This window comes from Plecotus auritus, assembly GCF_963455305.1.
Source record: "Plecotus auritus genome assembly, chromosome: 12".
NCBI lineage: Eukaryota > Metazoa > Chordata > Mammalia > Chiroptera > Vespertilionidae > Plecotus > Plecotus auritus.
In genome coordinates this window covers 14,765,707-14,793,594 of record NC_137778.1, presented here as the reverse complement: position 1 = coordinate 14,793,594, position 27,888 = coordinate 14,765,707, and the positions used below count along the sequence as shown (strand labels likewise).

General features: G+C 48.0%; 1 protein-coding gene across 2 annotated transcripts in view; it reads left to right on the top strand.

Annotated features, from left to right (window-relative positions):
- Positions 1-27,888, top strand: part of PACC1 (proton activated chloride channel 1) — a 35,153-nt gene continuing 7,265 nt past the window's right edge. Inside the window, exons 1-4 of one of the 2 annotated variants that reach the window (XM_080647934.1) lie at positions 1-204; positions 4,338-4,434; positions 24,079-24,288; positions 25,195-25,346. In XM_080647934.1, coding sequence (XP_080504060.1) covers positions 169-204; positions 4,338-4,434; positions 24,079-24,288; positions 25,195-25,346 — 495 coding nt within the window. In that variant the 5' untranslated portion in view covers positions 1-168. The remainder of the gene's footprint in view (positions 205-4,337; positions 4,435-24,078; positions 24,289-25,194; positions 25,347-27,888) is intronic. The other variant, XM_080647935.1, reaches the window with a different exon arrangement.

Genomic DNA, 27,888 nt, shown 5'->3' with positions numbered 1-27,888 from the left:
AGCTGCGGCGGGAGCAAGACGCATGCGCCGAGTGCCTCCCCGCCAGGTCTCGACACCGCCCCTGAGAACGCGTAGCACCTCGCGGAGCCGGCAGGTCCCGGCGCTGCGGCTGCGGTCCTCGCTCCCGGGCGTAGCGGGCTCTGGTGTGCCTTAGCTCCCGTCAGTGCCATGATCCGGCAAGAGCTCTCCACATCCTACCAGGAGGTACAAACCTTGGGTTGGGCAGGGGGCGGAAACAAAGTTTCCTATGTAGCGGAGGAGCGGGTCCCGGGAGTCTGGGAGTCTGAGCAGGAGGGGTGCGGGGGGCAGCTGCGGAGGAGCTCGTGAGTGCGTCGAGATTGGGGCTCCCGCGTGCAGAAGGGTCCCCCAGTGCAGAGGAGGGGCAGAGCAGGCAGGAAGTGGCCGGATGCTGCCTTCGCTTCGCGGGAGCTGCCCCCCCCTTCACCCCCCCGGAGCCGCCCCCCCCCTTCACCCCCCCGGAGCCGCGACTCGTAACCAGCAGGTGAATGATTAAAACCTCGTCGGACCGCGGCGGGCCGGGCGGGACCCGGCTTGGCCTCGGGGACCCCACTGTTGTTTGCAACAAGTGGGAGCGCCTGCGCCCTGCTCCCCGCTAGGGTGGATGCGCGGTGGGCATCAGCCCTCCTCCAGCCCCAGGCCTCGTGGCCCCTGCAGCTGTTAATGATAGGGATAATTACATCATGTTTTGGTGGCCGCCTGACTTTGAAAGCATGCTTTCACCGACATAGGGGCTTCTCGCTCCACTCTGTCTTTCTCTCCGATCTCACCTCCTCCCACGACTTTAACGATCACTTTCCAGTTCTTTGTCTCTTGCTTGTCTGTCCTGAGCCAGCTTTCCCCTCAAACCAGCTCTTCCTTCTGATTCCTACTGTGACTAGTGAACTGCTCTCCTCCTCCTCCTCCAACTCGCAGGCCCCAAACCTCGGTCATCTTTCTTCCCTGCCCGTCCCCCGCCCCCCCCCCCCCCCCCACCACTTGCCAAGTTCAGGCAGTACCACATTCCCAGTCCCGCTCGCTGCGTCTGCTCTAACCAGCTGAGTGTGATCCTGTGTTATCACCTCCCCTTTGGTCTCCCCACGCTGTGTGAGTGTGCAGGTTCGCTTTGAGGCCCTGCCTTGATCCCGGAGCGTTCCTTTTTCCCATACACCTGATGCTGCCCTTGGTCTACTCAAAACTGCCCAAACTTTTCAGCAAGATTTAAAAGCTCTGCACAGCTCAGCAGCTGTGTATCCCCCATTGCCTTCACCATCTCCTCACCCACCCAGTTCTGGCCGGACTTGGAAGCTCACTGTTTAAAAATGTGCTTCTGCTTTCTGGCCTCTATGCCTGTGCACACCATTTCTCCTTTAACCCCTTCTCAAGCTCCATTGATTACTAATAAAATCCCCCAATTATTCAAGGGGAGAGTCTCAAATCCCACATGCTCTTTGGAGACTGCTTCCCATACTAGTCTAGCATGCTCATGCCTGTCCTTTTCAGGTAAACTTGCTGCTGTATTGATCAGTCTGATACATGTCTCCATTTGCCAGTGACAGTGTGGAGTATACAGAACTGGTGGCTTAGCCCCGTAGTAGAAGAGGAAGCTGAATTGCAGTCAGATGAGATTTGCCTGAGACTGGCTGGCCATGTTTTAGTGTTGGAGCTGGGCTAGAATGTGACTTTGGGACTTTTTATATTTCTCCTACCATCATCTTTATCCCACCTCTTTCTTTTATCCAAACGGAGCCTGATGGGGTTTTAACCAGTGATGTGGATTCTCTGGCCCCTAGATTTCATGTCCTGGGCAGTGGGGGAATCCTGGGGAATGAGTTGTGTCTTTCCCTGACTCTCAAAGTTTTCAGGTTTATAGGGAGGAGACCATAGTGGATAAATACTAGGACTTTGAAGTCAAAAAGTCCATATTCTATCCGGGCTCTAACTCTTGCTGTTTGTGTGACTTTTATCAAGTCATTTAACTTCTCTCAGCCTCACTTTCTTTATCTGCAAAATGAAGGTAATGGTAGGCCCTAGGGCAGTGGTCGGCAAACTCATTAGTCAACAGAGGCCCCAAACCTCGGTCATCTGCGAGCCACAGTTTGCCGACCACTGCCCTAGGGTTTTGAGGGTTAGATGAATTGGTATGTGGCAAGTGCTTCGTTCAGAGCCTGGCAGGTGAATGGAATAATAGCTCTTGTTAACAGCGCATGTGTAGCTCCTGCTTCTAGGGAGCTTTGGTGTCCCTGTTAACAGGATCATGTTCCACACCATCCACAGGCAGCCTGCAGTATCTCCTCCCCTAGCAGGGCTCCTAAAATGTTGATTAAAATTTAGGCAGTTATCCTGCTTGCAGGGCAAGGCCAAAGGTGGAATCAGCTGGTATTTGGGGGCACCCCCACGGTGCAAGGCACTGCGAGGACGCCGCCCCTTTCTTGAGGGGCCTGTTCTGCAATCACCATCTCTCGCCTTCAGAAGTGGCCTGCAGCTTTCTTCCCTGGATCATTCTGAGAGTGGACCACGCTTTGAGTTAGGTTTCTTTGCTGAGTGGAGATTTTGGCTTTAGGGGATGGGGCGTGCTGAGAATTCGTCTGGGGCAGGCCAGGAGGTGGGCTCCACACAGCTGCAGGTAATCAGGAGGGGAATTGGGTGAGGAGAGTGTTGCCAGCTGGCTTCGGCTGCACTGATGCTTGGAGAGAGAATTTGGGCCTTGCTGGGACTGACGTCCTCTCTTCCCTTTGGCCAGTGAAGGCTCCTGGGACCTCCTCATCTGTGCTCCCGTTAGCAGCCTGAGTCTCATGGTGACTTCTCTGGCCTCCCAGCCCTCTTCCACCTTTTCTTTTTTCTTTTCTTTTCTTTTCTTTTCTTTTCTTTTCTTTTCTTTTCTTTTCTTTTCTTTTCTTTTCTTTTCTTTTCTTTCTTTCCTTTTGGGACTGGAGGGCTTTAAAATGAGGAGTTTTACAACTAAGGGGCAGGAGTGGAGGCATGGAGAGGGACCTGCCAGAATAATAGATGCATAGGGCTTTATTTAACTCAAGTCTCTTGGAGATGAATTTTTAAAATATGTTATTAATTTTTTTAGAGAGGAAGGGAGAGGGATAGAAAAATTGATGAGAGAGAAACACTTTCTGCACTCGCCCTGTTGGGAATTGAGCCCACAACCCAGCCGAACCTCTTGGTGCATGGGTTGATGCTCAACCACTAAGCCCCACCGGCCAGGCTGGAGATAAATTTTTAATGACAATATCTTGAGACCCTAGACATTTACAATGTGGATGTAAGAAAATGAGAGATAGCTCTCCCCTCCTCCTTTCATCCCAGTGCAGTGATAGCTCCTCCTCTATCTCTGCTCTTGAGCTCTCCTACCCCCCTCCTCCTCCTTAATGCTACAGAGACTTGTTGCTTATCGTGGTAGCCTTTCTGCCAATCTCCTCAGGGCATCATTTCCCCCATCTGACAGGTGAGAACACTGATGAAGTGAGGTTGAGGTTGCCTGCTTACCGGCAGCTAATGAGTATCTGCCCCTGAAATGGACTGGCCCTTCCCACTTTGCTCTGCCATGTGCTGCCTGCATCAGTGAACGTTGGCCAGAGTCCTGGAGAGCTCTGACACCCCCTTCACTGTTCCCTTTTCTTGCTCAGCAGGCTCCAAGCTGCATTTCCTCCTCCTTAGGGAAGTCGTTAAGATCATGGGCTTTGGAACTAGGCCAACTTGGATTTGACTCTTACATCTATGGCCATGGAAAGTGATGTGTTGAATTGTGTTGTCCCCCCCGCCTCCCGGCCAAATGTGTTGAAGCCCTAACCCCCAGTACCTTAGAATGTGGCCTTATTAGGAAATAGGGCCATTGTAGATGTAATTAGTTAAGATGAGGTCATACTGGAGTAGGGTGGGCCCACATCCAGTATGAAGGGTGTCCTTATACAGAGAGGACCATGGGAGAAACAGAGACTCCGTGTGACAATGGATGGGGACACAGGTTGGAGATGGGTGCAGCCCTCGGAAGGAACACTGAGGATGCTGGCCGTTATCAGAGGCTGAGAGAGAGGCAGGGACGTCCCCTCACAGCCCTGGGAAGGAACAGCCCTGCTGGAGCTCGCAGGGAACACATGTCCGTTGTTTTAAGCCACCCAGTTTGTGGTGCTTGTTATGGCACCTCTAGGAAATGAATTCAGGAAGTTACTTGAGTTTTCTGGGCTTCAGAATTGGTAGGACATCCTACACGATGTGATTTTTTTTTTTTTTTTTTTTTTTTTTTTGTGATGATTAAGTGAGAAGCAGCTTCTGCTTTCTTAGTCTGGAAAAGCCAGGCTAACCCGTTTGCCCCCTTTGTCTTCCTTTAGCTGAGTGAGGAGTTGGATCAGGTGGTTGAGAACTCAGAGCGGGCAGACGAGCAGGAAAAGGAGGCAGTCAGAGTCCAGGGCTCAGGAATCTTGCCAGGTAAGTGGGCTCAGTGCTGGGGTGGAAGGGTGGGAAAACGGTGGGTGCTGCTGCTGCAGCAGGATGCCCCGGGCCAGGCCCCTCGCCTGTGGGTACCGTGCAGAGGAGGAGCCCCCGTTTGCGCCTTGGTGTCACATCTCAGGTGGTGCCCTAGCTGTAAGCTGTACATATTTAACCAGCCTCGGGACAGAGGCTGCGCCTAGTCCCCTTTCTACTCTTCCCTGTACTCCCGTGGGGCCCAGTTCCTGAGGCCAGGTCTTTGGATACCATAGCAAGGACTTTGGGTGTCAGCTCTTCTGTTCGTTTTCCCCTAAGAAGCAGGTAGTAGCTGAGCCGCCAGTATCTGGGTCACTTCCCAGAGCCTTCTGGAAGAATATCTAATAGGCACCTCTCCGATATCAGACCTCTCCAGGATAGTTAGCCAGCTGGGCGAGCAGGGCCCGTCAGTCAGGTGGCCTCTTACGGAGCCTTCGGGAACCTTTGACACCGTTGACCACCTCTTCCTCCCCTGCCTCAGCCACTGCTTGACCACATGTACCTGCCAGGCTCACAGCTCTAGCCCAGAGGTGACCGGTAAACTCCGGCCTTATTTATCCTGTATATCCAAATGCCCAGGTGGTGGCTCTGCTTAGCTGTTCCAGAGGTACCCTACACCCCACACATCCAGAATCGCCCTCGGGATCTCCTCACTTGACCCTCTTCCAGTGTTTCCTGTTTCCGAGATTATTTTAGTGAGGAGGGAGGGCACCACCACCCACCCAGGTGAGCCCGGGAGTCATTCTTGTTTCCTTCCTTCCCTTCTTCACCATTTTCGCTGCCTCTTCGCTGTGCCTGCCTTCTTTTATCGTGCACTCATTCCCTCCCACCGTCGGAGGCAATTCCTCTTCCTGGAGTTCCCTTCCCTCCATCACCTAGTGCCGTGGTCGGCAAACTGCGGCTCGTGAGCCACATGCGGCTCTTTGGCCCCTTGAGTGTGGCTCTTCCACAAAATACCATGGTCTGGGCGAGTCTATTTTGAAGAAGTGGCGTTAGAAGAAGTTTAAGTTTAAAAATTTTGGCTCTCAAAAGAAATTTCAATCGTTGTCCTGTTGATATTTGGCTCTGTTAACTAAGGAGTTTGCCGACCACTGACCTAGTGGATGCCTAATCATTCTTCAGCTCACTCCTTTTTTTTCTACAAAGCCTCCGGTGACCTCCCAACTAGGTCACTTCCCACCCTCCCACACTGTCACTGTGCACCTCTCCCTTGAAGCTGTCGCTGATAGGATGGTGTATTTGTTTGCCTGACTGATTAATATCTGTCTGTTTTACCGGAATGTAAGCTCCCTGATGGTGGAGACCAGTCTGTTTTGCTCACTTCTTTAGCCCTGGCCATGCAGTAAAGATTTGTCAAATGGATGAATAAGTGAATGAAGGCTCAGTCAGACTCTAGCTTCTTGGGTGGACGGGGGGAGGTGGGATTCTGCTCCTCTTCATTCCTGTATTGGTAGGGGAGGAGAACGGGTTGTGTCTAATCCTTAGAGAAGACTTTGGAGAAGGAAGGAGGCTGGAAGGGCAGCTGATGTTTACTGATTGCGACCTCTGGGCCAGGCACTGTCATGGCCATTGCCCCAAGGTTAAATAGTGTGGGAAGATCACGTGGCTGGTAAACAAGCAGACTGGGTCAAGTTCCTTCTGACCTCACACTCTTTCTGCTGCACCAGTGGTTTTAAAAAATAAATTTAAAGCATCCTTTTACTAAAGCCCAGTACGTAAAAGGTAGGTAGTGGCATGACTGCCCCACTCTGACTCTAGGCACTGCCAGGGGAGAACAGTTTAAAAGCCTTGAATGTTAGTGTCTGTGTTTCTGTAACAAATTACCACAAACTTAGTGGTTTACAACAACACAGATGCCTTGCAGTTCTGGAGGTCAGAAGTCCCAAATGGGTCTCCCTGGGCTACAGTGAAGGTGTCGGCAGGCCTGCGTTCCTTCCTGGAGGCTCCAGGGGGGTAGCTGTCCTAGTGGACTTTCCAGCGTTAGAGGCTCCCCGAATTCCTCGGCTTGTGGCCCTTCTTTCATCTTCAAACCAGCAGAGGCGGACGGAGTCTTTTTCACATGTTACCGTTCTGCCACTGACTTCTGCCTCCCTCTTCCACATTTATTTTTATTTTTTAAATATATTTTATTGATTTTTTACAGAGAGGAAGGGAGAGGGATAGAGAGTTAGAAACATCGATGAGAAAGAAACATCGGTCAGCTGCCTCCTGCACACCCCCTACTGGGGATGTGCCTGCAACCAAGGTACATGCCCTTGACCGGAATCGAACCTGGCACCTTTCAGTCCACAGGCCGACGCTCTATCCACTGAGCCAAACCGGTCAGGGCCCTCTTCCACATTTAAAGAGCCCTTGTGATTACATTGGGTGTACCCAGATATTCCAAGATAATATCCCTGTTTTAGGGTACGTGATGAGCAACTTTAATCCCATCTTTCTGCCTTCATTTCTCTTTGGCGTATAACTGGACACATTGACAGGTTCCAGGAATTAGGACTTAGGAACCTTAGTGGGCCGTTCTTCTGCCTGCTGTGCCCTGCACTGTCCTCTTGCCCCCAGTTAGGAGAGGACAGATGCAGGCAGCAGGAAGAAGAGGAGGGAGGGCAGGCTGAAAGATGAAGTTTCTTTCGATAGATAAATGTACAAATGATTGGTAATAAGCACATGAAAAGATGCTCAACACCATTAATCATCAGGGAAATGCAAATTTAAACCACAAGGAGATACCACTTCAACCTACTAAGATGGCTACAATCAATAAGATGAACCATTCAAGTTTTGGTGAGGATATCAGGAAATTAGAACCCCTGTACATTGCTGGTGGGCATGTAAAATGGTGCAGTTGCTGTGGAAAACAGCCTCGCAGTTCCTCAGAAGGTTAAATACGGAGTTATCTGGTGACCCAGCAATTCCAATCCTAGGTATATATCCAAGAGAAATGACAACTCGCATGCACACAAAAACTTGTATAAGAATGTTCATAGCAGCATTAATCATAATAGCCAGAAGATGGAAACAACCCAGGTGTCCACCAACGGATGAATGAATAAATAGTATGGTAATATAGTGGGATGTTCCTCGGCAATAAAAAGGAATGAAGAACTGATTATGCTATGACATGGATGAGTCTTGAAAACATTAAATGAAAGAAGTCAGACCCAAAGGCCACATACCGAATGATTCTATTTATGTGAATTGTCCAGAATAGGCAATTCCATAGACAGAAAGTAGATTATTGGTTAGCAGGGACTAAGGAGAAGGAGGAAGGGCTACTAAAGGGTATGGGGTTTCTTTTTGGGTTATGAAAATGTTCTGCAATTAGATAGTGGTGATGGTTGCACACCTTGTGAATATACTAAAAACTATGAAATATATTCACTTTAAAGGGGTAATGTTATGGTATGTAAATATATCTTGAAAAAACAATCACTAAATAGAAGAAGAGACAAAAAACTTCATTCCTCCTTTGCACTCAGAATGCACCTTTGCCCAGTGCTTTCTGCAAGGTAGGGTTGCCCAGGGCTATGGGAGCCAACCAGTTCTCCTTCCTCTGAACGGAAAACCCAGCTTGTTTCCAGAAAGTGAATTGCTCGTCACAGATCCCCGTAGTGGCCGGACCTACTGTCTGGGAGGTGTGGGTTTTTGAAGCAGTTGTGTTGTAGATTTTACAAAACTCAAAAGTTACCTTTTTTCAAGAAAATCTTGTGCATTATTTTTATCTTGCTACTGCATCAAGTTTATATTCATATAAAGGAAATATAATTTTAAAAAATTATTTTTCTATTACAGTTTGCATTCAAAACTGTTTTGTGTTAGTTTTAGGTATACAGCAGAGAGACATTCATATAGGTTACAAAGTGTTCCGTCGATAACTCAAGTGCCCACCTCACACAATAGTTACTACAGTATTGTTAACTATATTCCCTGTGCTGTACTTTACACCCCCATGTCTGTTTTTCAACTAGCAATGAGCACTTCTTAATCCCGTCACCTTATTACACCCTGGCCCTCCAACACCCATCCCCTCTGGCCTGTCAGTTTGTTCTCTGTATAAGTGTTTCAGTTTTGTTAGTTTATTTTGTTCATTAGGTTCCACATATGCTATTTGTCTTTCTCTGGCTTATTTCACTTAGCATAATACCCTCTAGGTCTGTCTGTTCATGCTGTTGCAGAGGGTAAGAGTTCATTCTTTTTTTATGGCCAAGTAATACAGTAAAACCTTGATATAAAGGACTAATTCAGGCGAGGGAGTGTCCGTTGAAGCCTAAAGTTTGTTATATAATAAAGTAGGTTTCCCTGCGCATATGTTAAACAATTGACAAATTAATTAGTTAACCTCTGTTTACTTATGTAGACATGTTTGTGTAATTAAATGTAAGTATGTATGAAAAGTTTAGTTTCACAGAAAAGTTCTCTATATGTATTACTGTAATTTTAAATTTATACTGAATAGGTCTAGTAAACGCGTGCATTCACCAGTCACCAAGAATAAACAAATACAAACAACTGGGGCGTGGCTTAGTGCACCTGGGGATAACCGGGCAGGCATTAAAACTGCTGCAGGTTGTCACTCCATGCAGCAACAGAACTAGTTACTGTGCGAGATGCGGTGTGATCACGTGCCAGTCATTCCCTGAACATTGTTTATAAGTGGTGACTCTTGGATTTAAGTATGTATAGTCGTAGATATGTAATATTTATTTACGTCAGCGAAATTACTACAGTGTTTTTTCCAACATATGGCCATTCGCTAAAATTTGTTAAAAATAACAATGAATAACAAAAAAATACACTGTTGATTCAATTATAAACAAATCTTGGTTAAAAGCATTTTAAAATTAACAGGGTGTTAATTTTCACAAATGACATATGGACCGGAAATTTTGTCCTTTAAATCCAAAGTCCATTAAATCGAGGGTTTACTGTATTCCCTAGTACCACTGCTTTTTTATCCATTTGTCTACTGATGGGCACTTGGGGTGCTTCCCATTCTTGGCTATGTAAATAATGCTGCAGTGAACATAGGGGTGCATATATGCTTTTGAATTAGTGTTTTCGGTGTCTTCAGATATATACCCAGAGGTGGAAACGCTGGGTCATAAGGCGGTTCCATTTTGAATTTTTTTGAGGAACCTTCACACTGTTTTCCATAGTGGTTGCACCAATCTGCATTCCCCTCAGCAGTGCACTGGGGTTCCCTTTTCTCAAGATCCTCCCCAACACTTGTTTGTTGATTTATTAATGATAGCTTTTCTGACAGGTGTTAGTAGTATCTTGTGGTTTTAATCTCCATTTCTCAGATGGTTAGTGATGTTGAGCATCTTTTCACATGTCTATTGGTGATCTGTATGTCCTCTTTAGAGAAGTGTATATTCAGGTCCTCTACCCACTTTTTAATTGGGTTGTTTGTTTTTGATGTTGAGTTGTCTGAGTTCTTTATTAATTTTGGCTATTAACCCCTTATTGGATATAATATTGGCAAATATGTTCTCCTAATCGGTAGGTTGTCTTTTCATTTTATTGGTCTCCCTTGCTGTGCAAAAACTTTTTAGTTTGATGTAGTCCCATTTGTTTATTATTTCCTTTGCTTTCCTTGCCCGAGATATATCAGAAAAAATGTTGCTAAGAGTAATGTCTGAGATTTTACTGCCTAAGTTTTCCATTAGGAGTTTTATGGTTTCAGACCTTACATTTAAGTCTTTAATCCATTTTGAGTTTATTCTTGTATATGATGTAAAAAGGCGGTCTAGTTTCATTTTTTTGCATGTATCTGTCCAATTTTCCCAATACCATTTATTGAATAGACTTGTCTTTACTCTATTGTATGTTCTCTCTTCCTTTGTCAAAGATTAATTAACCATATAGGGGTTTAACTCTGGGCTCTGTTCTGTTCCATTGATCTATGTGTCTGTTTTTATGCCAGTACCGTGCTGTTTTTAATTATTATAGCCTCGTAGTATAGTTTGATATCAGGTAGTGTGATACCTCCTTCTTCATTGTCGTTGTTTTTTTTCCAATTGCTATTCTGAGTCTTTTGTGTTTCCACACACGTTTTTGGGTTATTTGTTTTACTTCTGTGAAAAATGCCATTGGTATTTTGATAGGAATTGTGTTGAATCTATAAATTGCTTTGGGTAGTGTGGACATTTTAATTATGTTAATTCTTCGTATCCATGAGCTTATTATCAGCTTCTATTTATTATCTCCTTCGATTTCTTTCTTATAATTTTCTGAGTTATAGGTCTTTTACCTCCTTGATTAAATTTATTCCTAGGTATTTAATGTAAATGTGATGTTTTCTTAGTTTCTGTTCATTATTGGTGCATAAAATGCAACCCATTTCTGAATATTTATTTAGTATCATGCTATTTTACTGAATTCATTTATTCTAGTTGTTTTTGTTGGAATATTTAGGGTTCTCCATATACAGTATCATGTCATCTACAAATAATGACAGTTTTACCTCTTTCTAACTTGTATACCTATTATTTCTTCTTGTCTGATTGCTGTGGTTAGGACTTCCAGTGCTGTGTTGAATAGGAATGGTGAAAATGGACATCCCTGTCTTGTTCCTGATCTTAAGGGAAACGCTTTTAGTATTACCCCTTTGAATATGATATCAGCTATGGGTTTGTCATATATGGCCTTTATCATGTTGAGGTATGTTCTCTCTCTTCCCACTTTGCTGAGAGTTTTTATCCCAAATAGGTGCTGGATTGTCAAATGCTTTTTCTGCATCTATTGATATGATCATATAATTTTTATCTTTCATTTTGTTTGTGTGGTGTATCACCTTAATTGATTTGTGGATATTTAACCATCCTTGCATCCCCAAAATAAATCCCATTTGTCCATGGTATATGAACTTTATAATGTACTAGAGGCCCAGTGAATGCAAATTCATGCACTGGAGGGGGGTCCCACAGCCCGGCCTGCCCCCTCTCACAGTCTGGGAGCCCTCAGGGGTGGGAGGTGACCTGGTGATCAGAGGAAGGCAATGCCCCATCACACCTCTGCTGCTGCCACTGCCGGCAGCGCAAGCCTCGGCCGGCCCTGGTTACCTGAGCCTCGGGTGGCATTGGGCGGCTGGACAGCCACCATCCGAGGCTTGCCTGCACCTTGGGCCGGTCCTGGGCAGCTGGGGGGCTGAGGGGACTGGGGGACTCAGGAGGCAGGTGCGCTGAGCGGCCTTACTGCGCACCTGCCGCCCCAGCGGGGCTGAAGGCACTGGGCACCGCCACCTTGTGGCTGTGGGCGCCGCCATCTTTGAGGGTGTGACAGTCAATTAGCATATTCCCTCCTTATTGGCTGTGGTGCCGCCATCTTTGAGGGCGTGACAGTCAATTGGCATATTCCCTCCTTATTGGCTGTGGGCGTTGCCATCTTTGAGGGCGGGGCAGTCAATTAGCATATTCCCTCCTTATTGACTGTGGGTGCTGCCATCTTTGAGGGCGGGGCAGTCAATTAGCATATTCCCTCTTTATTGGCTGTGGGCGTTGCCATCTTTGAGGGCGGGGCAGTCAATTAGCATATTCCCTCCTTATTGGCTGTGGGTGCTGCCATCTTTGTGACGGCGTGAGGGTCAATTACCACATTCCCTCTTTATTAGATAGGATTGCTGAATTCTGTTTGCTAATATTTTTAAAAAACATATTTTTTATTGATTTCAGAGAGGAAAGGAGAGGGAGATAAAAACATCGATGATGAGAGAGAATCATTGATCAGCTGCCTCCTGCATGGATGGAGCCCGGAACCCGGGCATGTGCCCTTGACCGGAATCAGACCTGGGAGCCTTCAGTCCGCAGGCCTATGCTCTCCACGGAGCCAAACCAGCTGGGGCTGTTTGCTAATGTTTTGTTGAGGATTATTGCATCTATGTTCATCAGGGATACTGGCCAATAATTTTCTTTCTTTGTAGTGTCTTTATCTGGTTTTGGAATCAGGATAATGCTGGTCTCATATGAGCTTGGGAGTCTTCCCTCTTGAATTTTTTGGAGTAGTTTGAGAAGGATAGGTGTTAAGTCTTTTTTTGAATGTTTGTTAAAATTTACCTGTTAAGACATCCAGTCCAGGACTTTTGTTTGTTGGGAGTTTTTTGTTTGTTTATTTGTTTGTTTTTGATTACTGCTTCAATTTCATGGGTTATAATCAGTCTGTTCAGATTTCCAGTTTCTTCTTGATTCAGTCTTGGAAGATTGTATATTTCTAGAAATTTATCCAATTTTTCCAGATTAACCAGTTTGTTAGCAATTAGTATTTTCTTATAATTTTTTGTATTTCTCTGGTGTCATTTGTTACTTTTCCTCTTTCCTTCTGATTTTATTTATTTGGGTCCTCTCTTTTTCTTAATGAGTCTGAGTAAAGGTTTATCAATCTTGTTTTTCTTTTCAAAGAATCGCTTTTTATTTTTTAGATTCTATTTTATTTCCCTATTGATCCTAATTATTTCCTTCTGCTGACGTGGGGCTTTGTGTTTTCTTCCTTTTCTAGTTCCTTTGGGTGTAAAGTTAGATTGTTTATAGGAGATTTTTCTTGTTACTGGAGGTAGGCCCGTATTGCTATGAATTTCCCTCTTAGGACACTGTCACTGCGTCCTGTAGATTTTGGGTTGTTGTATTTTCATTTTTATTTGTCTCAGGGTATCTTGATTTCTTCCTTGATCTCATTGATAAGCCATTCATTGTTGAGTCACATGTTATTTAGCCTCTGTGTGTTTGTGTGTTTTTCAGTTTTCTTCTTGTAATTGATCTCTAGTTCCATACCATTATGGTCAGAGAAGAAGCTTGATATGATTTTAGTCTTCTTGTATTTATTTTGACTTATTTTGTGTCCTAACATGTGGTCTATCCTGGAAATGTACATGTGCAAACCAGTGAGGGCTGCCCTTGAAAAGAATGTACACCCTGCTGCTCTGGGGTGAAATGCTGTGAAAGTATCAATTAAGCCATCTGTCTAATGTGTCATTCAAGCCCACTGTTTCCTTGTTGATTTTCTGTCTGGAAGATCTACCCATTGATGGTAGGGTGTTAAAGCTTCCTACTATGTCTTTCTCTCCCTTTAAGTCCATCAATGTTTGCTTTATATATTAGGGGCTCCTATGTTGGGTGCATAAATGTTTACAAGGGTTATATTTATATTCTCTTGTTGGATTGCTCCCTTTATTGTTAAGTAATGCCGTTCTTTGTCTCTTAGCCTTGGTTTTAAAGTCTATTTTGTCTGATATAAATATTGCTACTCCAGCTTTTTGTTGTTGTTTCCCTTTGAATGAAATATTTTTTCCCATTTCTTTACAATTTCTTCTTCTGGTACTTCTATAATATGGATGTTGTTATGCTTATGTTGTCCCAGAGGTTTGTTAAACTATCCTCATTTTTGTTTATTAAAAAAAAAAAAAATCCCGCCCTAGCCGGTTTGGCTCAGTGGATAGAGTGTCGGCCTGTGGACTGAGAGGTCCCGGGTTTGGTTCCGGTCAAGGGCATGTACCTTGGTTGAGGGCACATCCCCAGTGGGAGGTGTGCAGGAGGCAGCTGATCGATGTTTCTCTCTCATCAATGTTTCTAACTCTCTATCTCTCTCCTTTCCTCTCTGTAAAAAAACCAATAAAATAGATATTAAAAGAAAAATCCCCCCTTGCTTTGATTAGATGCTTTCTGCTACCTTGTCTTCCAAATCACTGTTTTGATCCTGTTTCATCTAATCTGCCGTATAGTCCTTCTGGTGTATTCGTTTCTGACTGGTTCTTTTTTATGTTTTTGTGCCCTTTTTTATGCTTACTATCTCTGTGTTTAAGTTCTCACTGAGTGCATCCATTCTTCCACTAAGCTTTGAACTCTGTGTTTGACATATTGTCTGTCTCCTTTTCTTTTTTTTTTCTTGGGATTTCTCCTGTTCTTTTATTTGGGGCATGTTTATTTTTATTTCCCATTTTGGCTGCCTCTCTGTATTTGTTTCTGTATATTATGGAGACCTGCTGTGCCTTTCAGTCTTGGTAAGGTGGCCTTTGGGCTCAATGGCATGGTCTCCCTAATCACCTGCTTTGGGTGCTTCAGGAATGTCCCCTGTGTGGGTTCTGTGACCCCTCCTGTTGTTGAGTCTTGATTGCTGTTGGGTCATCTGTGTGTAGAGTTGACCTTCAGGGCAACTGACTGTGAGGATTGACTACAATCAGTGTATAAGCTGCTGTGCAAGGGCTGACCCCATTAAGCAGAATGTTCCCCACTGGGGTCTGGTGTCTGCCGAGATCTCCCTCTGGGTGTGCTGCTTGTGGGGCTAATTGGATCGTGCTCTGATGTGGTCCAAGGCCTGCCACCAGCTTGTTAGTTCTGGAGCCTCTTGGGAGGGACTCTGGTGCCGGTCAGTGTCAGATGCCTGTAACTGACCCTGGGCTACCTGTCCGGATCTACCAAGCGATCTACAATTTGTGGCTGCTTCTGCCGAGGGGCATGAAGGGTCCAAGCTGTGTACCAAGACTGGCTTCCACCAGCACTGAGGCCAGGGACAGGTCAGTCATAGGCCCCAAACCCCCTGAAATCTGTCTTCGCCTGCTGGCTGCCTGCTGGGCTCAGTCACCGGAAGAGCCTTTTGTGTTCGAGTTGCACGAGATAGGTTCTCAGTGAGTCACTAGGTAGTGGGAAGTGATGTTCACCAGGTTGATAGAGAGTCAAACTCATTGCCAGTGCTGGGTCTGAGGCCACTCTGCGGAAGTTCAGGGTACACCAGTGCTAGCTGCCGCCCACCTGGGACCTGTGGACCTTTGAGGTGGGGTGGGACCTGCAGATTTCCCCAGGCTAAGCCAGACCAGGCTTTGACCATGAAGAGAGAAGGCCCCACACAGCGACAGTGCCACTGATCAGCGTGTGAAGGGGAAATGGCTTTGCCTAATAGCTGCACAACTCTCTCCCTCCTGTGTGCTTCCGGGACTCCTCCAGTTTGCCCGAGCTTCCTCGGGAGCTCCTCGGTAAAGTCTGCACCACGGGTCCAGGCCAGAGGCAGAGACAGATGCGGGTTCTTCTGTGCACCCTCAGCTATGAGGCTTCTGCTCAGCTAGTCTTCATGGTTATTGAGGTGGATTTTTCAGTACTTGAGCCATGACTCTGACATGGTCCAGGGAGGAGGGGAGTGTAACTTCCACCCGCTCCACCACCATCTTGCTGTTGGGAAGGAATTTACTTTTTTTTTTAATGCCCTTGACTGGAATTGAACCCAGGACCCTTCAGTCAGCAGGCTGGTGCTCTATCCACTGAGCAAAACCGGCTAGGGCAGGATATTTACTTTTAAAATACATTCATCAGCTTGCCACAAAAAAGCCAGGGTTTGCTTTTCAGACTGCAGAGTGCATGGAACATTTTGTCGAATAGCCAGCATCTCTTTTTTTAATGGAAGAATGCAATAGTGTCTAGTTTCAGAATTGGAGTGACACTGTAGCACATATGGATGATAAAGAGTCTTACAGTTTTTATTTGCATTACATGCGAATTGGTGGGTCCAGGAAAAGCCTGCAGAGAAGCTAAACTTGGCTTCTGTAAGTGAAACCGAGGAGACGCTTGGCCAGTGTTTCCACGCGAGTAATTTGTCCAAAACAAATGAATCCAAGTGATGCCATTGTCACATGACCTTTTTGTGCCTTAGATTCTCAGCGTTTTCAGGATCGTGTGGGGAGAGAGCCCTTTCTTTCCCTCGCCAAAGTTAGAGCTGCAGGTCATGTTTATCTGGCTTATGACAGGGTGGGTCTTGCCCACAAATGCCCTCATCGTTCCTCTTCCCTGTGGGTCCCGCGGGAGGTCGTAGGCAGCCTGCCTTACAGATGTCTCCGAGTTCCGCTTGGGATGCAGGGGTCGTCTTTCAGTCAGGTCTCTTTATCGTAACGGGTAACTGGATCGTCAGTACTGACGCGCACTCTGTCATTGTGGAAAGCACTGACCAGGAGTCAGGACTCTCGGTCTGATGGTGCCAGTGACGGCTGCGGGACCTAGATCGCCGCACAGGAGTGAGTTTGGACCACCAGATGGCCTTTTAGTTCCAGACCGACTCTTAAAAATTCTGTTCAGATGTTAGGCACCAAATCAGTTTTCGTTTTGAGTTCTTTCAGTTTTGTTTTGTGATCTCTTCAAACCCCATCAGAAGGTAGCAACCTGGTACCTGTTGCACTACAGTTATGAGCAGCTCATGGCGGTGAATGTGCCCTGTTTTGAAGCGAACCCTTGGTCCCACATGAACCATGGGAGCTGGGGGTGCCTTCCAGACAAAACAGCTGTGGTGGGTCCTGTGCTCAGACCACCGTACTTTGGGTCCTGTAGCCCAGCTGCACGTAACCAGTCCGCCCCTAGCTAAGCGGAGCTGTCTACGGACTGGGCAGGAAGGAGGGTCGTGTCTTGTGACGTGTCTAACAGGCACCCTGTACAGGATACTCGGGGAGGAGAGCTGAGTGGAAGACGCATGGAGGAGGGACGTAGTGAAGTGGAGCAGGGTCATGAGAGAAACATGCAGAGAAGGCAGATAGCAACGCCATGAAGGAGCAGAAATTGACACAGCCCCTGGTAAGAAGCAGCAGGAGTAGAATCAGACACCAGTGAAGTTGAGCCCGGCCCGTGTGGGTCAGTGGTTGAGTGTCGATCTATGAACCAGGAGGTCACGGTTCAATTCCTGGTCAGGACACATGCCCTGCAGGAGGCACCCAATGGATAATTCTCTCTCGTCATCAGTGTTTCTCTCTCTCTCTCCCTCTCCCTCCCTCTCTGAAATCAGTTATGAAGTTGAAAAAGAGAGTTGCTGAATTCCTTTTGTAGAACTAGAGCCGCTGCGTGCCTTGGTGGCTTAGCTCTCAGCTGCCCAAGGGGCTTTCTTGGAGCGTGCTGGTTCCTGACTTGCGTGGCAGCCGTAGAGGAAACATCCTTGCCTGCGGTAGCCTGTAGCTTACGGCCTGAAGGAGCCTCAGAGACATGTCTGGGACTTTGCACTCCTGTGTAAAGTAAAGACTTTCTGAGGTATTTTGCCAGAAATAGCAAGGCACACCAATGTGTGTGTAGTTTTACATGCCTGAAGTGCACTGGTGTTCTCTGACAGGTTAAAGGTAGCTAGTTAGCATTGCAGGACTTAGTTGTTCTGTTATTCAGGTTATTCATTCATTTAACAGATATGGAAACATCACATGCCTACTTTGTGAAAGACACTGTATTCTGCCCCACCTCCATTTTATTTTTTTCTCGCTATTTTTTTCTAATTCTTTATTATTAAGAGGTTGTAGTGCCATGGTCTTCATTTGTGCTAGCTTCATCATTGAGGGCTTCTTTTTTTATGGTGTAGAAGGTACTTTCTGTTTTTTCAATAACTAATCCACTGAGCAGGCACTCTGTACTGTAATGCATTTTGCAACATTCTCTTTTATACTTCTCTTAGGCGTCCTATAACATTGAAATGATTGTTTCCTTTCACATGAAGAAAGTGAGGCTTAGGAGCATTAAGTAACTTACCCTGGGATCACAGAATAGTTAGTAGCAGAGCTGGAACCCAAATCACTCTGACTCTACATCTCATGGTGTGTTTTTTTAAAAAATATATATTTTTATTGATTTCAGAGAGGGAGGGAGAGGGAGAGAGGTAGAAACATCAATGCTGAGAGAGAATCATTGATTGGCTGCCTCCTGCACACCCCCTACTGGGATCAAGCCCACAACCTGGGCATGTGCCCTTGACCGGAATCAAACCTGGGACCCTTCAGTCTGCAGGCCGACACTCTATCCACTGAGCCAAGTCAGCTAGGGCTACATCTCATGGTTTTAACCACTGGGCTAGATTTCTGGTCTTTCCGTTCAGAACGTTAGTGAATAATGAACACCCACATTACTTCTTCCTCAAAGTCCTCCTGATGCTTTAGGCCAGTGGTCGGCAAACTCATTAGTCAACAGAGCCAAATATCAACAGTACAACGATTGAAATTTCTTTTGAGAACCAAATTTTTTAAACTTAAACTTCTTCTAACGCCACTTCTTCAAAATAGACTCGCCCAGGCCGTGGTATTTTGTGGAAGAGCCACACTCAAGGGGCCAAAGAGCCGCATGTGGCTTGCGAGCCGCAGTTTGCCGACCACGGCTTTAGGCACAGTGCCATGTGACCTCCTCCACACAGCCTTTGCTGATCTCTGCCTTTCTCCACATGCTCTCCATTCTTTCTTCTGAGTAAAGGAAGCCTCACATTTCACATCTTCACATCCTTCAGAATTCTGTAGCAGTTGTAGCACTGACCACCAATCCCGGTCTCTCGGTATCTCCCCAGAGCACCTAGCACAGTGTCTTGCATATAGAGTTGGTGCTCAATGCGTGTTGGTAGAACTGTAGAATGGACGATTTCCTTGTCTCCACCAGCCTAGGACATGTCAGTAGTTCTGTGCTGATCCTGCTTTTGTGCTTTTAAATAAAGCAACATGAAATAATTATGACAAATACTTTAATACCTTGGTATTTAAAGCTTATATTTCAAGTTAAATTTATTGGGGTAACATTGGTTAATAACATTATGTAAATTCCAGGTGTACAACTTGATAGTATGACATGTGTATACAGTGTTGCGTGTTTGCCTCCGGAAGTCACCACGCATTTCACCTCCTTTACCCTTGTCCTCACTCCAACTCCCTGCCCCTCTGGTAACCACCATTCTGTTGTCCGGGTCTGTGAGTTTGCTTTTTCCTTTGCATGTTTCCTTATTGTTTTTACATTCCACATAGGAGTGGAATCATGCAGTTTGTGGCCTTTTCCTTCTGACTTCACTTAGCATAAAACTCTCAAGATCCATCCATGTGTGTATGTCTTTAAATTTTTTTTTATTTTATTGATTTGAGAGAGAGAGAGGGAGAGAAGTAGGGAGGAAGAGGAGGGGTGGAGAGAGAGAGATAGAAAGAAATACTGATTTTTTGTTCCACTTATTTATGCATTCATTGGTTGATTCTTGTATGTGCTCTGACCGGGGATCGGGATCGAACCTGCAATGTTCGTGTATCAGGATGACACTCTAGCTAACGGCCAAGATACACGCATGTTGTTGAAAATGGCAACACTTTTTTTTTTATGACTGAGTAGTAGTCCATGGTATATATGTGTCATATATTAATTACTTGTCGAAGGACATGAAGGCTGTTTCCTTGTCTTGGCTATCTATACTAATAAAAGGGTAGTATGCTAATTAGGGCAGACGTATTCCAGATGTCCATCCAGACAAAGCCACAGCAGCTGCAAGGCCCAGGGCTCGGGTAGCCGTGAGCCCCGGTGGCTACGAGGCCCAGGACTCAGGCCTCAGCTGCCGCGGCCGGCAGTGGCAGCAGCAGTGGGGTGATGGAGGCGGCGCCTTCCCCTGATCAGCCAGGTGGCCTCCCGCAGAGGGGAGCGGGCCTAAGCTGTCAGTAGGACATCCCCTGAGGGTTCCGGACTGTGAGAGAGGGCAGGCCGGGCTGAGGGATCCCCCCAGTGCACGAATTTTTGTGCACCGGGCCTCTAGTTGTAAATAATGCTGCAGTAAACATAGAGGTACATACATCTTTACGAGTGTTTATTGTCCCAAACATTGGTTTGTTTGTTCTTTAATTTTTCAATTACAGTTGACATTCAATATTATACTAATTTCAGGTGTAAAGCATAGTGGTTAGACATTTATATAACTTACAAAGTGAACCCCCTGGTAAGTGTAGTACCCACCTAACACCATACATAGTTATCACAGTATCATTGCCTATATTTCCTATGCTACACTTTACATCCCTATGACTATTTTATACTCTCAATTTGTACTTAATCCCCTCACCTTTTTCTTTTAAATATATTTTATTGATTTTTTACAGAGAGAAAGGGAGAGGGATAGAGAGTTAGAAACATCAATGAGAGAGAAACATCAATCAGCTGCCTCTTGCACACCCCCTACTGGGGATGTGCCCGCAACCAGGGTACATGCCCTTGACTGGAATCGAACCTCGGACTCTTCAGTCCGCAGGCCGACGCTCTAGCCACTGAGCCAAACCGGTTAGGGCACCCCCTCACCTTTTTCACCCAGTCCCCCCACACCCCTCGCATTTTGTTCTTTATTTCTATACTAGTGACCCGGTGCATGAAATTCGTGCACATTAAAAGGGGATTAATTAGAGGAGATAATTTAATATTGCTATTTGCCCTTTCTCTATAATAGAAGTGTCAGAGATGAAAGAAAATTAGTAAAATGTACATGAAAACCTTCCTCCTGTCAGAGTCTGGGACACACCACAGGACCCAGAGTCAAGTCCCCGCCCACCCACATGCACCTCAAAATCGCGTGAGACCCAGACCCGGCCGCTCCCCCCCACTCAATTGGGATATATCCAGACCCAGCCAGTCCCACCCTTGTCAAGCCCTGCTGGGCAGGGGGCGTAGCCTCAGGTCCCCTGGCCTGGTGCCAGGACAGGGGGTGTGGCCTGAGGTCCCCTGACCCAGCACTGGGGGTGCACCTTGAGGTCCCCCGTCAAACCCTGCTGGGTGGGGGGCACGGCCTGGGGTCCCCTGTCAAGCCCCACCGGGCAGGGGGTACAATCTGAGGTCCCTCGGCCTGGTGCTGGGATGGGGGGCGCAACCTGAGGTCCCCGGGCCTGGCGCTGGGGCCGGGGGGAGCAGCCTGAGGTCCCCTAGCCCAGCACCAGGATGGGAAGCATACCTTGAGGTCCCCCGTCAAGCCCCGCTGGGTGGGGGGCGTGGCCTCAGGTCCCCTGGCCTGGCACTGGGGCAGGGGGTGCGGCCTGAGGTCCCCCAGCCTGACACCAGGGCATGGGGCGCAGCCTGAGGTCCCCTGTCAAGCCCTGCTGGGTGGGGGGGGGGGCATGGCCTGAGGTCCCCTGTCAAGCCCTGCCGTGTGGGGGATGCAGCCTGAGGTCCCCTGTCAAGCCCTGCCGGTGGGGGATGCGGCCTGAGGTCCCCTATCAAGCCCCACGGTGGCGGGGGTGTAGCCTCAGGTCCCTGCTGATTGCTTGTTAAGGCTCCTTATGGGAACTTGGCCTCAGCTGTGGGTGCAGCCATCTTTGTGACGGAGTGATGGTCAATTAGCACATTCCCTCTTTATTAGATAGGACGAGTCTTGTTTCTTCATTTATTTTGTTTTTTAGATTCCACATAAAATCATATGGTATTTGTCTTTCTCTGACTTATTTCACTTAGCATAATACCCTCTAGGTCCATGTGTGTTGTAAGAATGTAAGATTTCATTCTTTTCTGTGGCTGAATAATATTCCGTTATTTATGTACCACTTCTTTATCCATTTGTCTATCATTGGTTTCTTAGGTTTCTTCCCTATCTTGGCTATTGTAAATAATTCTACAGTGAACATGGGAATGCATATATCTTTTCAAATTAGTGTTTTGGATTTCTTCAGATAAATGCCCAGAAGTGGAATTGCTGGGTCATGTGGCAGTTCTATTTTTAACTTTTTGAGGAACTTCTATACTGGCTGCACCAACTTGCATCCCACTAACAGTGCATGAGGGTTTCCTTTTCTCATTTTCGCCAGCACTTACTGTTTGGTGATTTATCGGTGATAGCCATTCTGACATGTATGAGGTGCTATCTCATTGTGGCTTTAACTTGTATTTCTCTGCTGCTTAGTGATGTTGAGTATCTTTTCATGTATTTGTTGACCGTCTGTATGCCCTTTTTGGAGAAATGTCTATTTAGGTCCTCTGCCCATTTTTTTAAAAATATATTTTGTTATTTTACAGAGAGGAAGGGAGAGGGATAGAGAGCTAGAAACTTCGATGAGAGAGAAACATCGATCAGCTGTCTCCTGCACACCTCCCACTGGGGATGTGCCTGCAACCAAGGTACATACCCTTGACCGGAATCGAACCCGGGACCCTTCAGTCCGCAGGCCGACGCTCTATCCACTGAGCCAAACCGGTTTCGGCCTCTGCCCATTTTTAATTAGGTTGTTTGTCTTTTTGGTGTTAAGTTGTATGAGTTCCTTATATAGTTTGGATATTAACCCCTATTGGATATATAATTAGTGATTATCTTCTCCCATTTAGTAGGTTGTCTTTTTGTTTGCTATGCAGAAACTTTTTATTTTGATGTAGTCCCATTTTTTTAATCATAAATGGATATTGGATTTTGTCAAATACTTTTTCTAAATCTACTGATATGATCATATGACGAATATACTTCATTTTGTTTATGTGGTGTATCACATTAATTGATTTGTGGATATTGAACCAACCTCGTATCTTGGGAATAAATCCCACTTCATTGTGGTATATGATCTTTTTTACTTACTGATGAATACAGTTTGCTAATATATTGTTAAAGACTATTTGTATCTATGTTCATCAGGGGTATTGGCCTAGAATTTTCTTTTTTTGTAGTGTCTTTGGTGTTGTTATCAGGGTAATGCTGGCCTTCTCAAATGAGTTTAGGAGTCTTTCCCTCTTCACTTTTCTGAAATAGTTTGAGCAGGATAGGTATTAATTATTTTTTGAGTGTTTGGTAAAAATCACCTGTGAAGCCATGTGCTCCTGGACTTTTGCTTGTTGTGCGTTTTTTGGTTACTGATTTGATATGGTTAGTAGTTAATGGCCTGTTCAATTTTTTGTTCCCCCCGATTCAGTTTTTAGAAATTTATCCATTTCTTCTAGGTTGTCCAGTTTGTTGGCCTGTAATTGTTTGTAGTATTTCCTTGTGATCTGTGTATTTCTCTGATGTAGATTGTCAGTCCTCCTCTTTCTGATTTTAGTTATTTGGGCCCTTTTTTTTCTTCTCCTAATGAGTCTAACTAAAGGTTTATTAATTTTGTTTATTTTTTCAAAGAACCAGTTTCTGATTTCATTTATCCTTTCTATTGTTTTGTAAGGCTTTCGTTTATTTCCACTGTGATCTTCATTATTTTCTTCCTTCCACTCACTTCAGACTTCGTTCTTCATTTTCTAGTTCCTTTAGGTTTAAGATTAGTTATTTAGTTGAATTTTTCTTGTTACTTGAGGTAGGCCTGTATTGCTGTGAATTTCCCTCCTTCCTATGAATCGTTTTGGCTGTGGCCTATAGATTCCTTGGCCATTGTGTTTTCATTTTCATTTGTCTCAAGTTATCTTTTGATTTCTTCCTTGATCTCATTGTTAACCCATTTGTTGTGTAGTAGCATGTTATTTATGTGTGTTTTTTAGTTTTCTTATAATTGATTTCTAGGTTTCATGCTGTTGTGATCTGATAAGATGCTTGATATGATTTCAGTCCTATTAAATTTATTAAGACTTGTTTTGTGGCCTAATGCACTGCAGAGCGATGATAGGGGACCAATGGGGGCCCTGAGAGCACTGAGGGAGGGGAGCCCAGGTAAAGTTCGTGGTCAGGGAAGGCTTCCTCGAGGAAATGCCTTTCTAACCCGAAACCTGAAGGACGAGTTGGGAGCCAGCTAGGGGAGCAAAGTGCTCAGGCGGTGCTTCAGGGTGGAGGGCACGTGCTGTGAGTTATGATGTGTCCAGGGTGGAGGCTGAGGTGGGGAGGTCGGGTGTGCAGTGACCTTGCCCCCTTGCTAAAGCAGGTAAGGGGCCTGGAGGTTGCCGGCTTCCCCGGCCACACTGTCCCTGCCTCTGGGTCACGTGTATTGTTGTCCTTCAGCTCTCGACAGCGAGTCTGCCTCCAGCAGCATCCGCTTCAGCAAGGCCTGCCTGAAGAACGTCTTCTCGGTCCTGCTCATCTTCATCTACCTGCTGCTCATGGCCGTGGCCGTCTTCCTGGTTTACCAGACCATCACAGACTTCCGCGAGAAACTCAAGCACCCCGTCATGTCTGTGTCGTACAAGGAAGTGGATCTCTACGACGCCCCAGGTAGAGCCTGCTGGGACCGGTGTCAGGGCGCAGGTCTGGGGCATCCGTTTGCAAATACTGCCTGAGCTGGGCGCGACGGGCAGGGTGGAGGAGTCTGAGCACAGTCTGGGTGTAGGGTACACACCCAAAGAGCTGCCCCTGGCCCCCAGTAGAGTGTGTCCTGTGCCAGGGAGAGAGGTAGACAGAGCCTGGAGTGGCCACTGCAGAACGGCGGTGGGCAAGGAGCCCTTTGCACAGAGGCAGGATTTGAGCTGGGCTCTGCAGATGGGGAGAGAGTGTTTCTGGGAGGAGGATCAGCAGAGCAGAGTGAGCTGGGGAGGCTGAGGCTTTCTCGGAAGTGGCTGGGACGGTCCTGGCTTTGCTCTCTCTGTGGGCTGCTCTGCGTCTGGTTTCCTGGTCTCTGAGCTCTGCTGGGTCTGCTGCGTGTGCTGCTCTCAGTGTTTCTGCCCCTGAGGTTGAACAGCTAGTCAGTAGATCCGTGAATGAGGGGCCTTGGTTGGGGGTGGGGGTGGGAGGGGTGGGATGAGGGCACACCTGGAACTCCAGGCAGAACAGGAGATGGGAGACAACCTGAGATCTGGGAGCCCCACACCGGGGCCTCCCACTCACTCTGCAGGTGGGTGCGGGTCCCAGGGGTGGGCTCAGTCGCGGAGGCCCCCTCAGCCGCACAGGGCAGCGCTCTGGGGCAGGCGCAGGCGCGGGAGGGCTCCCTGAGGAGGAGGGCTTTCCGAGGGCAGAGGACGTGGCTTCCCGCCCTCCGTAGCCTTTCCCTTCTCCCTCCCCTGCGGTCACCAGGGAGTCCTGAACTAGGCTGATGGTGGGTGTGAACAAATGAATGGGACAGGATTTTAGGGTGTGGTCAGGGCCTGTGCCTCCTGACGTTCACTTTTCCATTTGTGCCCCCAGGGATTGCCCTGTACCCCGGCCAGGCCCAGCTGCTCAGCTGTAAGCACCATTACGAGGTCATCCCGCCTCTGAGGAGCCCGGGCCGGCCTGGAGACGTGAACTGCACCACCCAGAGGATCAACTACACAGACCCTTTCTCCAACCAGACCCTGGTGAGTCTCGGGGCGGGGCAGCGTGCTCCCTCGGCCCCGGTGAACAGAGGACAAGTGGGTCGTGGCTGCGGCTGGCTCACCTGCGCTTCGGTCAGAGTGACCCTGGGGGATTCTGTCCTGCCGGGAGGACGGGCTGCAGGGGAGGTGGGGGGCCGTGTGTCGAGGCGGAGCAGGTCCCCTACCTGACTGCTCGGGGAAACTGCCAGGGTGTTTTTGGAAAATGTCGCTTCCCAGATTCCATGTGAGGCCAACTGATTCATCATTCCAGGGCGCAGGGCCTGGGCATCTGTATTTTGAAATAAGCCAATGTAAGCAGGAGCGCTGGTCCAGGCGCGGGTGTGGGCAGCTGGGAGGGCGGCGCCTGCACGGGGTGTGAAGGCAGGGAAGGAATTTGTATTTTTCACATCTTCCCTTTTGCATCCCATGTCCATGTTTCAGAAAGGAATGAACCAGGCCGAGCCAGGTTTTCCAGACCCAAGAGGAAGGAAAGGTTTTTAGGCAGAAGAACTCTGACCCAGACTCCCAGGGAGGAAGCAGGGCGTTGTGTTGTGCCCCTGGGAAGGTACAGGAGTTGGGTGTTGCTGGAGGTGCCGCTGTGGTGGAAGAAAGGCCGGATGAGAGAAGCAAGCTTCTGGGTGGAAGGGAGCCGTGAGTGGGTCTTAGGATGAGTTTTGTTAATATTTATTCTAGGCTTCCTCCTAAAATCCTGCTGAAATGATTCCCATTCCTGCAAAAGATAGAATAAAATAAAATATCCTCAGGAGCCCTGTGAACCAGGAAAGGGTATCACGGGTTGACCAGACATTTTGAGGAACAGGAAATAGAAACAGCAGGTCCGGTCAGGTTGATGGAGCGAACAGATGGGAGGAAGTCCGTGCCTGGAGCAGATGCGGAGAGGCCTGCTGCGGGGCGTTCCTCTGGCTCCGCGGCCGCCCAGGAGCAGGCTGCACAGGGCGCAGGACAGCGAGGGGAGGCTGTGGGCTGGGTCTCCTGTGTGGCTTCTGCTGAGAGACATCCCCTCCCTGAGCACCAGGCCCCACAACCCCAACCCAGCCTGTAGCCCCGCCCCCCAACCCAGCCTGTAGCCCCGCCCCCAACCCAGCCTGTAGCCCCGCCCCCAACCCAGCCTGTAGCCCCGCCCCCCAACCCAGCCTGTAGCCCCGCCCCCAACCCAGCCTGTAGCTCCGTCCCCAACCCAGCCTGTAGCCCCGCCCCCAACCCAGCCTGTAGCCCCGCCCCCCAACCCAGCCTGTAGCCCCGCCCCCAACCCAGCCTGTAGCCCCGCCCCCAACCCAGCCTGTAGCCCCGCCCCCAACCCAGCCTGTAGTTCCGTCCCCAACCCAGCCTGTAGCCCCGCCCCCCAGCCCAGCCTGTAGCCCCGCCCCCAACCCAGCCTGTAGTTCCGCCCCCAACCCAGCCTGTAGCCCCGCCCCCCAGCCCAGCCTGTAGCCCCGCCCAGGTCTCAGGCAGGAGGACCCCGGAGGAGGGAAGGATGGGAAGCACAGCTGCTGGAGGCAGTGATGAGGCCCTGGGGTAGGACCTGCGAGAGCCCGTGTCTTCGCCAGCCCCTGGCCTTGTCCACCGGGCGGTCTGCTTGGCGGTGGTCCTCTGTGGCCATCGCTGGAGTGGGCACCAGAAGCATGCCCTCCCTGGGTTCCACCGCTTTGGGCACCCACTTTCTGCTGCAGAGGTGGAGGAGCGGCTGTGGGCTGGATCGTCTTAGACTAGGTGGTTGGCTTGTCGTCATTCTCCTGCCCCTGCACCTTCGTTTGCGGTGAGATGTCTTGAGAAATGTGTGGTCTTCTGGCTGTTTGCGCGCCGTCACGTCCACGTGGAAGTGACCCAGATATCATCTGGTCCGCCTTTGTCAGTCTTCAGATTCTCATTTATTTTTCAGTCTCTCGTGCCCTCGGTTTAATCTAGTTAATGTTGACCAGCTGCTTTGCCCTGGCACAGTTGGGGGCACGGCCTTGTCGGTCTGCAGGACCTGTGTGTGTTTCCTCGTGGCCTGCCAGACCTCCAGTGCCCGTGTGTTAAGCTGATGCCTCCTCTGTAGGTGGTTGTCACCATGCACTCCAGTTCCAGACAACAGTTTACGTCACGGTCAGAGCCTGGGCTAAGCTACTGCACAAGAGCAGACGCCCAAACGCACACAGTGTCTGAGACCAGAGACAAGTCTGTGTCTTTCTCTGGGGACAGTCCGGGTGTGCAGGAGTTGGTCACTCTGCCACCCCCTGGGCGTTGCCCTGGTCCTGTGGTCAGCACTGGCTCGTGGCATGAGTGCACACGCCGGCCCCAGAGGTGAGAAGTGGAGGACAAGACGCTGAGGGGCATGAGTCACTGCACATTCCAGGAACTTGGTCTCGTGGCCACATCTGAAGCCGGGAGTGGGGCCAGCAGGCAGCTGTCCTCTGCTAGAGTCGCGGATGGGGAAACGGTCCCAGGTCTGCAGGAGGAAGCGGATAATGGAAACAGGACAGTCAGCGTCTTCTGCTGCCTCTTACCATGCGGAAAGGCTGAGAGGAGCTAGGTGGGCAGAGAG